Source organism: Anser brachyrhynchus (assembly GCF_964034855.1).
Source record: "Anser brachyrhynchus genome assembly, chromosome: 5".
NCBI classification, from domain to species: domain Eukaryota; kingdom Metazoa; phylum Chordata; class Aves; order Anseriformes; family Anatidae; genus Anser; species Anser brachyrhynchus.
Window position 1 is genome coordinate 65221418 of NC_137699.1, and position 13239 is coordinate 65234656.

The 13239-nt window shown below is 42.2% G+C and overlaps 1 protein-coding gene across 2 annotated transcripts in view; it reads right to left on the reverse strand.

Moving 5' to 3' along the window:
• The window catches only part of FANCM (FA complementation group M), a 74289-nt gene that overhangs the window by 12339 nt on the left and 48711 nt on the right, over window positions 1-13239 (reverse strand). For both annotated transcript variants that reach the window (XM_080594121.1, XM_080594120.1), the window contains one exon: window positions 1494-3471. In XM_080594121.1, the coding sequence (XP_080450247.1) occupies window positions 1494-3471 (1978 nt within the window). The remainder of the gene's footprint in view (window positions 1-1493; window positions 3472-13239) is intronic.

Consider the following 13239-nt stretch of genomic DNA (forward strand, 5'->3'; position numbering starts at 1 on the left):
GTAAGTTTTCAGGTGACACCAAGCTGGGGGGAAGTGTTGATCTACCAGAGGGTAGGGAGGCCCTGCAGAGGGACCTGGACAGGACGGGTCGATGGGCAGAGGACAATGGGATGAGGTTCAACATGGCTCAGTGCTGGGTCCTGCACTTTGGCCACAACAACCCCATGCAGTGCTACAGGCTTGGGGCAGAGTGGCTGGAAAGCTGTGCAGGGGAAAAGGATCTGGGGGTGCTGGTTGATGCTCGCCTGAACATGGGCCGGCAGTGTGCCCAGGTGGTCAAGGAGGCCAACGGCATCCTGGTTGTGTCAGGAATAGTGCAGCCAGCAGGGCCAGGGAGGTGATCGTCCCCCTGTACTCTGCTCTGGTGAGGCCGCACCTTGAGTGCTGTGTTCAGCTTTGGGCCCCTCACTACAAGAAGGACATCAAGGCCCTGGAGCGTGTCCAGAGAAGGGCTACGAAGCTGGTGAAGGGCCTGGAGCACAAGTCCTGTGAGGAGCGGCTGAGGGAACTGGGGGTGTTCAGTCTGGAGAAGAGGAGGCTCAGGGCAGACCTTATCGCTCTCTGCAACTACCTGAAAGGAAGGTGTGGGGAGCTGGGGGTCGGCCTCTTCTCACAGGTAACTAGTGATAGGACCAGAGGGAATGGCCCCAGGCTGTGCCAGGGGAGGTTCAGGTGGGAAATGAGGAGACATTTCTTCTCAGAAAGAGCAGTCAGGCGTTGGGACGGGTTGCCCAGGAAGGTGGTGGCGTCACCATCCCTGGGGGTGCTCAAGGAAAGGTTGGACGTGGTGCTTAGGGACATGGGTTAGTGGTGACATTGGTGGTGGGGGGATGGTTGGACCAGATGATCTTGGAGGTCTCTTCCAACCTTAATAATTCTACGATGCTGAAATTTCCAAATAAAAATAGAATAGATCCTACAAACAGCTGATGTTTTCAAGACAATCCAGGTCTGTGCAGAAGTTATAACCAGAAAATGTTAAGCACTAGTTAGCTGTCATGCAACTAAACTAAAAGAAATCCGTCTGTATAGATTCTATTCCTCCAGAACAATGATAGAAAAATATGAAGGCGTGGTGGGTGGACTCAGGGATTGAAGTGCAACGGATCTGGATGATTATGAATAAGCCATTGAGAGGATTAAGAAAGGGCTTTAAAGGCAGCTGTAGCTCACACAATTATGTCTCACATGGTTGCACTCTTAGCGCTTGTGGAGAGATATCAGGGGGTTAATTCAGATTGCTTTCTCCAATATGTATGCATGCGGTTCAGCCTCAGATGGCTAAGCTAGAATGCATGGTATATTGCAGGAAGCTGAGATTCTGGAAAGCCACCTCATTGAGCTACCTTCTAGTATTAAAACCACTATTCTCTTTTCCTCACATCATAGCCACCTAAGTCAAAATACCTAGCTGAAGATGCAAAAGATACTGAATTCAACATTATTGACTAAAACATGAAGGTATTAATTAACAGTACCGCTGCATTCCCTACCTTCAGCAGGACACACACGTGAAGTACGAATATTGGTATCTTCCAGGTGTGCAGATCTTCCTAAAGGGGAATCAAGTGCATCCAAGGCCGAACTCTCAAAGTTCTGTCCACGTGAGCTTGTACCTACTTTATCTGTAGGATGAACACCTGGAATGTTCTCCATGACACTAGAGAAAACATTCACAGGAATTCTTTTGATAGCTTCAATATTCCTAACCCTTCTATATGGGGTAGAAAGGGAAGAAGCCAAGGCTTCGGGTGATCCGCTTCCCATTCTGTTCCCTGACTTTGAGACAGGCCCTGCAGGGGTTGCATCCCCAGCCACTTCTGCATGACTCACGTTACTACGCTGGAATGGCAGTGGTGTGGAGATGTTTCTTCTCTCAAGGCTTTTGCAATCCCATTTTGGCAATGTTTGAAATCTGCAGCGATCATTTAGTATTTTTTCTTTATCTTCAGTGACATCTGTGTGACTCTGTGAGGCAACATTTAATTCTGGGGTATTGTTCGTATTCATTTCATCTTCCAAGATTTCATTCTCACATTCTTCAATGGAAAATCCCAGATCAAAGTTAACAGAAAACAGTTCTTGAGAAGAGTCATAAAGATCGTTATTACCCAGACTCTGCTCAGTCACACTAATATCAGCCACCATTTCCGTGGTTGTGATTTTACTGCTTACTTGCTGTTCCTTGCAGGTTTTGTCACCAGTCATACAGCACTCCCGCGAGGGAAGCCACTCAGAGCCTTGCACTGCAGCCGACGTGATAACATTCCCACCTGAACCTGACATGACAGAAGGCTCATTATTCACAGATGAAATTTCAGTATTTGTTTCATAAATGTGTTCATCTTCAAATAAATGTATACTCTCCTCTTCATCAATAGTCACACTTCTCTTGTTCATTTCAAGGCATTCTTTATCTTCTTGAACCAAAGATTTACTTGAAGAGTTATTTACCAGAGTGTAATTTATTGTTAGATTTTTCTTTTCAATTTCTGTCAATTCTTCATTGTCAAACATGCTATCAAAGCTGTCACTCCAGTGAAGCCCCTCGGCTTTGTCAGCAGCAGTCTGCAAAGGTGATACAGTTTTTGAAAAGCAGGTATTTACAGAAGCACACAAGTCATTGGTGGCTTTCAGTTCAGGATTTTCAGAGGGCAGGAGTGAATGATCAACTTCCGACGAAGCAGGAAAGTCTTTGTCCTGCAGTCTCTCTGAATAACTATTGGAAATAGCTTTTTGAAAAGGGCGTATTGTTTCTTCACTTCTCACCATTTTTTCAAAATCATAAAGTTTATTCAAAGGGGGAGGAGACTGTGATAAAAGCCTTTCCACACAGGAAAATACTCCTTCCAACCAAGAAGACTCTTCAGATGACCTCACAGGCACAAACAAATCCAAGTATGATTCAGGAAGATAAAATAAGTCAGAGGACACAGGTGATTTCTCAGCCGTGAAGCTACTGCAGCCCAAATCCGCATGGTTCCTCCCCAGTGAACAACAGGCTTTACCTACAGTTTCGTATTCCTTTATTGCTGCACTTTCATGAATTGTGGTACTTTCACTGTTGTCACATAAGTCAATACATTCATTTAAGTCGAATGTCACCTTCTCTATTTCCTCATCCTTTTGATTGTCCTGGTCAGTGTATTCAACCAGAGTGAGCCTCCCTGCTGAGTAAGACTCAGAAGCATTTAAATCTGTAGACAACACAGGCACTTCCGAATTCAGCCCCGAAGTTTTTTTGGGAATCTTTGTGGTTATTTTAAATATGGAAAATAATTCACTCTCGTTATCCTTTACATCAGGTAGAAATGGTTTTACTTTTGATCTGTGCGCCGTGTCTTTTCTGGATGAATGTACTTTCTGATCAAATGTGGAGCTGGTCATGGAAAGAAGACTTTTATTCCTTTGAACATTAACATCTTCGATACGTAAGTGAGGCTGAAGCTCCAGCTCATAGCTGCAATCTCCCTGGTGAAAAACACAGTGTAATATTGATTATAAATACATAACATTTGCAAGGACTTGCCATGAGGATATTTAAAATAAGTGGCAAAGTTTTTTTCTAGTCCCCAGCATTATCAGAAAGAAAAAAAAAAAAAAAAAGGAAGTGCTTTGCATTTAAGGTCACAGCTTTCAAACGAAATGTTTCCTGGCTGCTTAGCTGCAAATCCATGCTTGGGTAGTCACACCTCAATGTTTTAGAAAGACCAAAAAATACCGTGCATAAATATCAATTGTATTTAACAGAGCTGCAATGCTCAGCACTCACCACTGTGCCTCCATGCCATTCTCAGAGCATTAACAATAAGCAACTCGTTGCTAACAAACTGGGCAAGGTGTTGTCTCCCCAGCCTAATACTAGTAGGCTCTAGTTCTGGGAGGACTAGGAAATTGAGAAAGGTGGTAGGAGCGGAAGAAAACCTTATTCAAGGAGCGTGTGAGCCTAGAGTTCTCTGTTCTCTTTGTACTACTGTTCATAATTCGTCTCTTGCCATTGATGCCATTGCACATTAAGAACTTCTCACTTACATACTCTGAACATTAATTTTTCCACAGATGCTTACTAATCTTCTGTTTGTAAATGCACTGACCTAGGCAACCAACTCTTTAAAAAACACGGCTGAAAAAAGAACAGTAGGCTTTGACATCACCCCCAGCTAAGGGAGCTAAGAGAGTCCTTCTCACTCTCTCCTTAAAATTAAGTTTGCAAAATTAAGCATGCAATCTCTAAAAGAAACAGTAAAGACCAAATGAAGCTCTGATAGCAATGGTTTGAAATGCTCTTTCAAAGTTCAAATCTGCTTCACAAATTAAAACAAAACAATTAAAAAAAAAAACGAACAACTACAAATGGAGAAATAAGATCAAAACAGAAGGTACAACTATTTTCTGACAGTTCAGTCAGATGAATCTCCAGATGCCTTAATCCCTGCAATAAAACAAGGTACCTTTACACTGGATGACAAAACTGACCGTTACAATAAGAGGTAAGAAGTAACATTCTCCAAAGTCTTCCCAGATACAAGCTGCAAATGAACAAGGTCCTTGCAGTCATAAACTCCTGAACCCTCCTCATCGTCCCAAGAGAATATTATTAGAGAAGGTCTACTTCAGCTTGTGCAGGTCATGATGATGTTCACTATTCAAACTCCCACATCTCTATCTTCCAGCTGCAGGTATTAGCCATTTAAGCAATGCACAGGCTCTTCTCCCATGGACATAAACCCTGGTCTCCATTCGCAGACAACATGACTTTCTCTTTCTCCAACAACCGGGCTCTGCCCATTTGAGCAGTTAGGAAAGTTTCCAGAGCTGTTTAAGAGATGACTCTGACACACCAACTGCTTGCTAAAGCTGGGACCCCTGGGACCACTTCGGGAACTCTTCCAAAAGAGATTGTGAAGAAATTGGACTTGCTGATCTTAAAGGTCTTTTCCAACCCAAATGATTCGATGATTCTAAAAGTTACACCGTCAGAGCTGCCACAGGCGGCATACCTGGAGCTGCTGTTAAACTGACTTCTACTGCCTGGCTCCCCACAGGAGCCAGAGAAGTCAATTGTGGAAAACAAGGTTTGAAAAGTACTCTGTAGTCACTCTGCCTGTCCCACTGCACAAGGCAGAAAGATCAATAGCTACATTTACTGCTGGTTGGTTTATCCAGCAGTATTCCCAAAAATAGCCACTGCTGAGGTTCCAAGCTGCCTTCCATGCACTTGAAAACTGATCCCATCCTAACACAGCTTTGGATACTCTCTGGACCCAGTACATAAGGCATACTATCTGGAAGTAAGAGTATTTTTTTCACTCTCAAACACTTAATAATAAATCAGTATTTATTATTTTAGATTTTAACACTAACTTCACAAAGAGGCCACAGAAAGGATCATATGCAGAATAACAAAGGACGAATCAGCGTACAGCTGTTTTGGGGTCGGGGCACAGCTGGTTACAAGTCCTGTTTACAGCAATGACATCTGTGTCTCAGTGACATAGTGCACAATTTCTGTAAGGTCAGCACAGGAGAATGAGTAGAGCAGGGGGAAGAAGCTCAATTGCTGGAGATTCATTTGTAAAGAGCCACAGAACAGCCAGTCCATTTGTCACCACAAAAGATGTTACTCAGTTGCTGCACACCTCCTGCCTGTGCTTAGGCTATCTGTTCATGAACGAGGATATCCGAAGGAACTAGAAGTTAGGATTTCTCACAAAGAGCAGAAAAGGAGATCCCCAGACTACAGATGCTGACTTACAAGAAGTCTTAATGTCAAAACAGTGAAGACACAATTAATATGAAAGGGTTTGAAGATGATTTTGATATTGTAGGTCCGAAATGATTATTTTCACTCAAGTTCAGCCAAAAAAAAGAACCAAGATATGGAAGTCTCCAGATAAAATCAAAGAAGAGCAGTAACAAACAACAAGCAACGAGACCTGGTCAAATTAACTTTACATATGTTCTCTGAGGAGTTTACGTATTTGGTTGACAGGGTAACGGTGCTGATAATTATATGTTTTAGATTTATGTAAGTAATGACTGAATGCTGCACAATATTTTGATTAAAGTATCCAAGCATTGTAAAACCACAACATATATTAATTGGATTAAAGATTGATAAGCTGCCAAACCACTAAACTATATTGAAACAGAAGTAGGTGATGTTCTTCTCTGCCCAATGCACTTCTAAGCGATGTAGCTCAGACCATTGTAGGCCCTACAATGTTCCATATTTTTTAAGTAACCCGAAGTAAAACAACCTAAACAGTAATTAAAGCTGCAGGAAAAGATGAGGGTTCTAAGTAGGCAAAATGGTAATTCAGATCACAACTGGACCGGAGGTAAACCAGTTAAGAGCAAATCATTTAAATGTTAACACGATGAAACAAAGAGTTACACGTTTAGGAGTAGTAACAAGTAAAAGGACAGTATCACGTCATCCAAAGGACCTAAAGAAATTCATAAACAAAATTCCTGAATTGATAATGGTTGGTATGCAATCTCTTGCTTACATATGTGGGGATCTAGAAGGTGGCAAATGTGATGCCATTTTTTTAATGGTCAGGGATAGATTTGGGAAGCTATAGGTTGCTAACCGTATACTGAATAAATTAGTAGAAGCTCTAACAGTTAATATAGTTTCTGGATGAGTCTTCTTCAGAGGAGTCAATATTACTTTTGAAAACAAAAACAAACAAACAAACAAAACAACCAACCTTATAAACCCATATAGACCACTAGATTTCTTTGAAGTGACCAACAAGCAAAAAAGTTGGGATGCTCTCATGCACACAGTCTTCCTGTTTTCCAAAGGTTTCCAAAAAAAGTCCCTGCTGAAATCTTTAAAACCACCAGCAGAGACCAAAACAGGCAAATTTCTTGCATGGATAAGTAATTGTACAAGTACAAGACAGAAAGTTGGAGTGAAGAGCTGTTGCAGTGAAGAACTTTATTAGGCCACTGCTTATACCCATGCTTCCACTGTAACTTGAACACTACGCGTAGGTCTAGTCCCCCTTCTCAAAAATGGTTTTGTAGAACTGGCAAAGTTCGGAGAACAGAAGCAAGAATAAACAGTCATTTCCATATAAGCTACTAGAAAGGCCTCTGTCTTCAGGGCTCAGACCCCACCTCATCTATTCTTGATAGGCTTTAAAAATAGCCAAGATATAGAAAAAATCATTTTTGTACTTAAATTTGTATGTTACAAGAGTTCCATCCTTTACTAGAAGCCCAATGTATGTTCAGCACAACTATACCAACAAGAAAACAACCAGCCATATCTAAAAATCTTATCTAGCTGTATTTACATTTATGCAGATTTATTCTCTAAAATTTCCTGGCTAGCCAATGTATGTAAGCACAGCAATTAAAGGAAAAAACAAAGAGGGAGAAAAAAAGCCATCTAGCAGAACTGCTGTGTGTCAGGACGGCAGTCCGGAAGATGAATTTCGCATCTAGGACAAACGCTGGTAACCTAATTCCAGGCTTACACGGAGTTATATAACTGCTCTACTTCAACTTAGTTCAACTTCGTCGTTCAAAACACTTTCTCCCAGCAAGTCTAGTTAATACTGACAGAGTGAGAGGACAAAGCTGCAATTATCGCAACGCAGCTGGGATATGTACAACTTGTAGAATCTTAAATTTGCTGTTCAGCTCTTTCGTAGACCAGTGAGCTCCAGCATGTAGCAGCTAGTCAGCAAATAGGTCATGCACGAGCAGAAACAGGCACCTCACTGATGTTGTTATACTAAACCAATAACCCTGCTTAGAGTACTGATTCAGTACAACAAGCAATAGGTTTCTTAATACAGAACATAAAAAGGAAAAAGGAAACTTAAGATATTAAAACCTTCATTATTATTATATATCTGTATGTTTTCCAGCACTTAAATTTAAATGTATTGCTAATGTCAAAGTTAAAATTAACTCATTAACTACTTCAGATGTGCATTTTCTAGTAAGACTGATGTCTGCCCAAACCATAGTGATATTTATTTTGATATTTTAAAATGAAAAGATAAGTCAATAAGCAGACATGATATAGATGTTAACAATTACAACTTCTCTAACTGAACCCTTTCTTACAACTGAAGCAAAAGCAGCATGAACAACCGGCATTGAAGTCTGCTCTGACACCAGACAGAAAAAACTATTTTCAGAACTGCTTTCAGTTAGATCTAGGGAAGAAAGGCTTTTGGATTTTTCACTTTCATACTGAGTGTTAAATCCTGACGAGTAAACACTGCCAATGTAGTCACACGGGTGTCTTCTCTGGTTAGCTTATGGTTTAGGGTGAATACCAGTAATAATTACAACAACAAGGCTGGTGGTTTTCCCACTGCGTTTTTCACAAGCAGGTAGAGCAGATATCAAAGCAGCAGATTGCAATCTACTTGAATGACAAGAGGTTACACATTTATCCTCACAGGTAATCATTTGATCCCTTAATACTCAAGGGAAAACCCCTTCCTCCTCATGTGGAAGACCCTTTCATGTATTCTGAGACACAAAACCATGCCTCGAATGCTCTCAGCCACGACCATTCTCCCCTCACTCCCCACACATCTCATGGTTTACAAACATTTCTTAGGATATAATTATTGCTTTGAATTTAATGGATATTTTAACACACTCACTGAGGAAGATAAAGCACACCTCAAAGAGATGCATTCATTTTTAATGGAAGACTTCTGGAGGACAGAGGAATCAGTCTGGAGTTCTCCTCCAAATCCTTTCACTCCTACCAAAAGAGCTTCTGCCTTTCGGGAATCCTGCACAGATGCTTGGCAAACTGAGCTGTACATAATAAAATACTGTGTTCCTCTCCCTTTTTTAGGCCATTTACAGATAGGTTAAACAATTTTGATGCCTATGTGATTTCACTGATAACGTCTCTGCCATCTGAGTGCTGGGCATACCTTTTAGGAACTGGTTAATCAACAGAATTATCAATCCCTCCTATTCCATGAGCGAGCAGTCTCTGGAAGAGACTGCAGGAAGAAATGCTGTCAAAAACTATTTTTGGAAGTTCAAGTTTATTATATGCACCAAATGGTCCTTAAAAATATCCTTAGTTGATTCATCAGAGGAGCCCAATGGACATAGAAACCATGACTTCCCTCTACAAAAGCTGTGATATTTCTCCTCCTGACGATAACATTATTGATGTATCCAGCAGTGCTGGTGCTGTTCAGGTTTCAGGCAGCTTCCCTGGAATCAGTCAGCCACAAACTCCCCCTCTTGCAGCCACGCAAACCCCTTCTGCAAACCCAAAGTCAGTCTGACCCCTCGCACTCCTGCAACACCCGTGCTGAGCTAAGGGCTGGGAACTCTTGATGGGACACCATCTGCTCCTGTTTGGTACCAACTGGCTACTATTCATTTATCTGCTTATACTTATTTTATTGGCATCCGAGAGAGCATGGATAGATCAGAGCTGACATTTACTAGTTGACTTCCTTATATCAACGTGCTGCCACCCCCACCCCCAAACCTCATCAAATAAAACAATGAAACAGAAGAGCAAAAATGAACAGTACCAAAACCTACAAATCAAGAGCTCTGGCACGTGCTCTGCTACTGTCCTGACAGCAGGGAGGGAGATCAGGAGTGCGCCCGCAGTAATAAAAACTCACAAAAGGCAGGCAGAGAGCTGTACAACGGTGTTATGAACATCGTACCACAGAATGCCCCCAAAGCCGCTCCTGTCTGCAGATTTAAGCTGACAGCCATATATCTATCACATGCTTTGCATTTACTTGCTTTCCATAAGCTGCAGCGTTACGCCATGTTTTCCAGAAAACTGAGACCATGTAAGTTAGGAGGAACAAGTATTTCTGGCTGGTATGCCTGGACCTGAGGAGACTTTCCGGCAGCAGCGAACAGTACCAGCGAGTCGCCCCTAAACACAGCAGGCACGTTACCTCAGATTAACCCAGCTAAGCCCTTCCAGGTGCCACACAACCCGCTCAGTCCCCTTGTCCCTTTCACACGGGTGACAGCCCAGCATCCTTTGCCTAATCGCTCTGCTGGGTTCTCACTGCGCACACAAAACCCTACAGGACCATTAAACACAAAGCACCTGCAATTAAAGGTTTGGACCCCCTAAACGAGGTCTTAATTATAGCTCAGGCTCAAACCACTTGGCAACAAGATCAGAGGACTCAATAGGGCACAAGGAAACTCTTTTAATTAGGGAGCGGAGATCTGCGGCCCTGCGGGCTCTCCCCGGCAGCCCTGCTGTCTGCGAGCAGAGCGAACACGCGCCCAGCCTCACCCCGGGGCGCGCGTTCCCCTCGGGTGTCTCTGCAGTGCACACACGCGGGGACCCCTCTGCAGAGCTTCTGCTTGGGAATGCCAGGGCAGGGTGCTTGCCTTACCCGTTCTCTGCGGTGTAAGACAGCTTTGGCGCCCCGACAGTGGAGAGTCACCCACAGCTCAAACCAAGAGTTCCGGAAACTTCTGAGGGTACGCCACGGACCCCGCAACCGAACGTCACGTGCGGTCTGTTTTTGTTGCTGGCTGGCAAGAAGTGCTGCACATCTCAGACCAGGTTCTTAACCAGAGACATAGGATTGCCAACAGGGCCTACAAAGCTACCCTTTTCACTGCCCTTATTTGAATGTTTTTAACTTTGATTCAGTATGTCCTGGTAAAAAGTCAGTAGGAATCACCGTACCCCCCCCAGACATGTTTGATTTAACCTCACAATCAGGAGAGTATCTTCAGGTTCTTTGGAAATTCAGGGTATTCCAGGGGAATCTTGCCCTTGGTCCGGCACTTCACCTCATGAATCTCCGGCTGGTTTGGGCTGGAAGGGACCTTACCCTAAAGACCCCTCTCAATCCCACTGTCCCCGCCACCGACAGCGCTGTTAATCAGCGTTACCAGGTGCCAAGCTGCTCTGACTGAGCTTCCGATTGCCAGGTTTGGAGCGGGAAATGGAGACTCATGGTAATAGTCCCACATGTGACAACTTTTAAAAGTCATTACCAATTGCCTACCTCCCAGAAAAAAATGCACTTCCGCTTCAGCATTTCCTGTTACAAACCCTCAGAATCTTGGTCAAATGCAATTTCAATAAAAACGATTACTTTGCCCTGACCTTGTTTCCAAAGAGTACGGTTTAATTTTCAAAAATGCTTAAAAGCTATTGAATTATTTTGCATAAGGACAACTTGATTTGTTACCACGTTACACAAAAATCCATGCTTGTAGTTAGTAGAAAATCCAACCCCATCTGCCCGGTCCTCGTTGCTGTAGCGATAAAGCCACGCAGGCATTAAGGGCTTTTCTGCGGAGGGTGTGCCTGTTGCAGGGCTCCTATCTGGGATTTCTTTTTTTGTTTGCTTTCAAATATGCCAAATTTTTCTCTGAGTTATTAAAAGCACATAAATGCAATACAGATAGAATTATTCCAAACATTTTCACTTCTATTTAAAAATATCTGAGCCTTTCAATCAAATTTTTATTAATCAAATCAAATTGATCAAATCAAATTAATCAAATATTAATTTAATCAAATCTTATGCAAAACACAACTGCATAGGAGATTTCTTGGAAACATTAATGAATGAATAAAAGGAAAAGAAAACTACAGTGCTGAATTCCTGAGCAGTCTTCCACAACAGCAAATACCCATAAAGAACGCACACACACACCCTCAGCTGGCTGGTGTTATTACTAATCTCTGAATGAGATTCTTCCCAAGAAATAATTAGTGCATCAGAAATTTCCAGATCATTGGGTTATTCATATTAAAATAACAGTTTGGCTGGTTTTATACTTTATCCCTAAGTAAGAAAATAATCAATAAAACAGTGGTTTGAAGTTCAATATCCTGGCTATTTAAGGAAATAGCTTTGACTTGCATCTGCCTCTATCCCTCTGCTATTAAGGACTGTAAATGAACGTCAGACAGATTAGCAGTGATATATTTGGCTATAGAATATTTATAGTAGGAACTTGGATGCACATTACACACAGAGCCTGCAAAAACCTGTGAATCACTGATAAAACAGTATTGTTTCTATCCACTCATTTTCATACCGGACAAACACGTTAGGCAGATTTTTTACAAGCTTAACTTCTGTTACAGGTTGATTTCCCAGAGGCTGATGTAATACCCCCTTATCCTCTCCTCATGCTTATTAATAGCATCTGCAACAATTTCAAAACACACCCAAATACTAAAGTAAGGTGAAACTTAGGAAAATTTCTATTTGCTACAGCAAAAATCTTCACCAAGAATGCCTAGGTCAAAGTAGTGTAGAAAACAGCAAGCTGGAATTAAGACTAGCCAGACTGGTGTGCTTATGTCGAGTACACGCAGCGTGTCTGCGGACACGTTAACCCAGGCACCGCACGAGCACGTTGTGCTGGTGCAGGAGGCACTGCTGCTGAGAGCAGCACGCTTGTCCCCGCACTGCCTGTGCCTTCAGCAAGCACGGTGCATCCCAGGGGTCTCACTGTGAAGGGGAACAGGGCACTAAAGAGGGCTGAAATCAAACCTGGCAGAAAAGCATTATTTTGAACCTCACAGTTTTCCCGATCTCATGCTTAACTGAAGTGCTCGTGGAAGTACAGTGGCAGAAAAGTGCATGGGGCTGGCATTTGACAGCCCTGCGCTTGCCAACACACGCAGCTCTTTTGGCAGGTGCAATGTTGCCCAGCACAGCCAGTCACACGTCGACAGGACCAGAATCAGGAACACAGCCAAGACACATACCCGCCTGTAAAAACATGCCTTAATAGCAATGCAGAAATTCAAAACATTGCCTACAAATCTGAATTTCGTTTATTGTGCTCTACTTAGGCATTTTTAATTAATATTTTCTTCTACAAAAAAAAATATTTTCTTCTACAAACAAAGATTCTACAGCAACAATAAAAACAGTGGAGCAGTTTCTACTTGCAAAGTAAATTAACCCTGCCTCCCTGCACGTCTGGCTATAGGCAACATGGCACAATCAGTTTTTGGCACAGCTTGCTTAATTTTTGAAAGATCCTGACATGTACAATTTTATATGCAATCATGTCAGGAATGATGCAAAATACTCTATCATAAGGAAAATCTAAATGTGTGAAGTTAAAATGCTACATTAATCTTATATTTATTCCAGTTTTAAATTTAGAGTACAAACTTCAAATCAAACTAGCAAATACAAGTTTTTAAAGGAATATCCCAACAAGCACACAAAACATACAGGGATGAAGAATTCAAGGCTGCCCTTT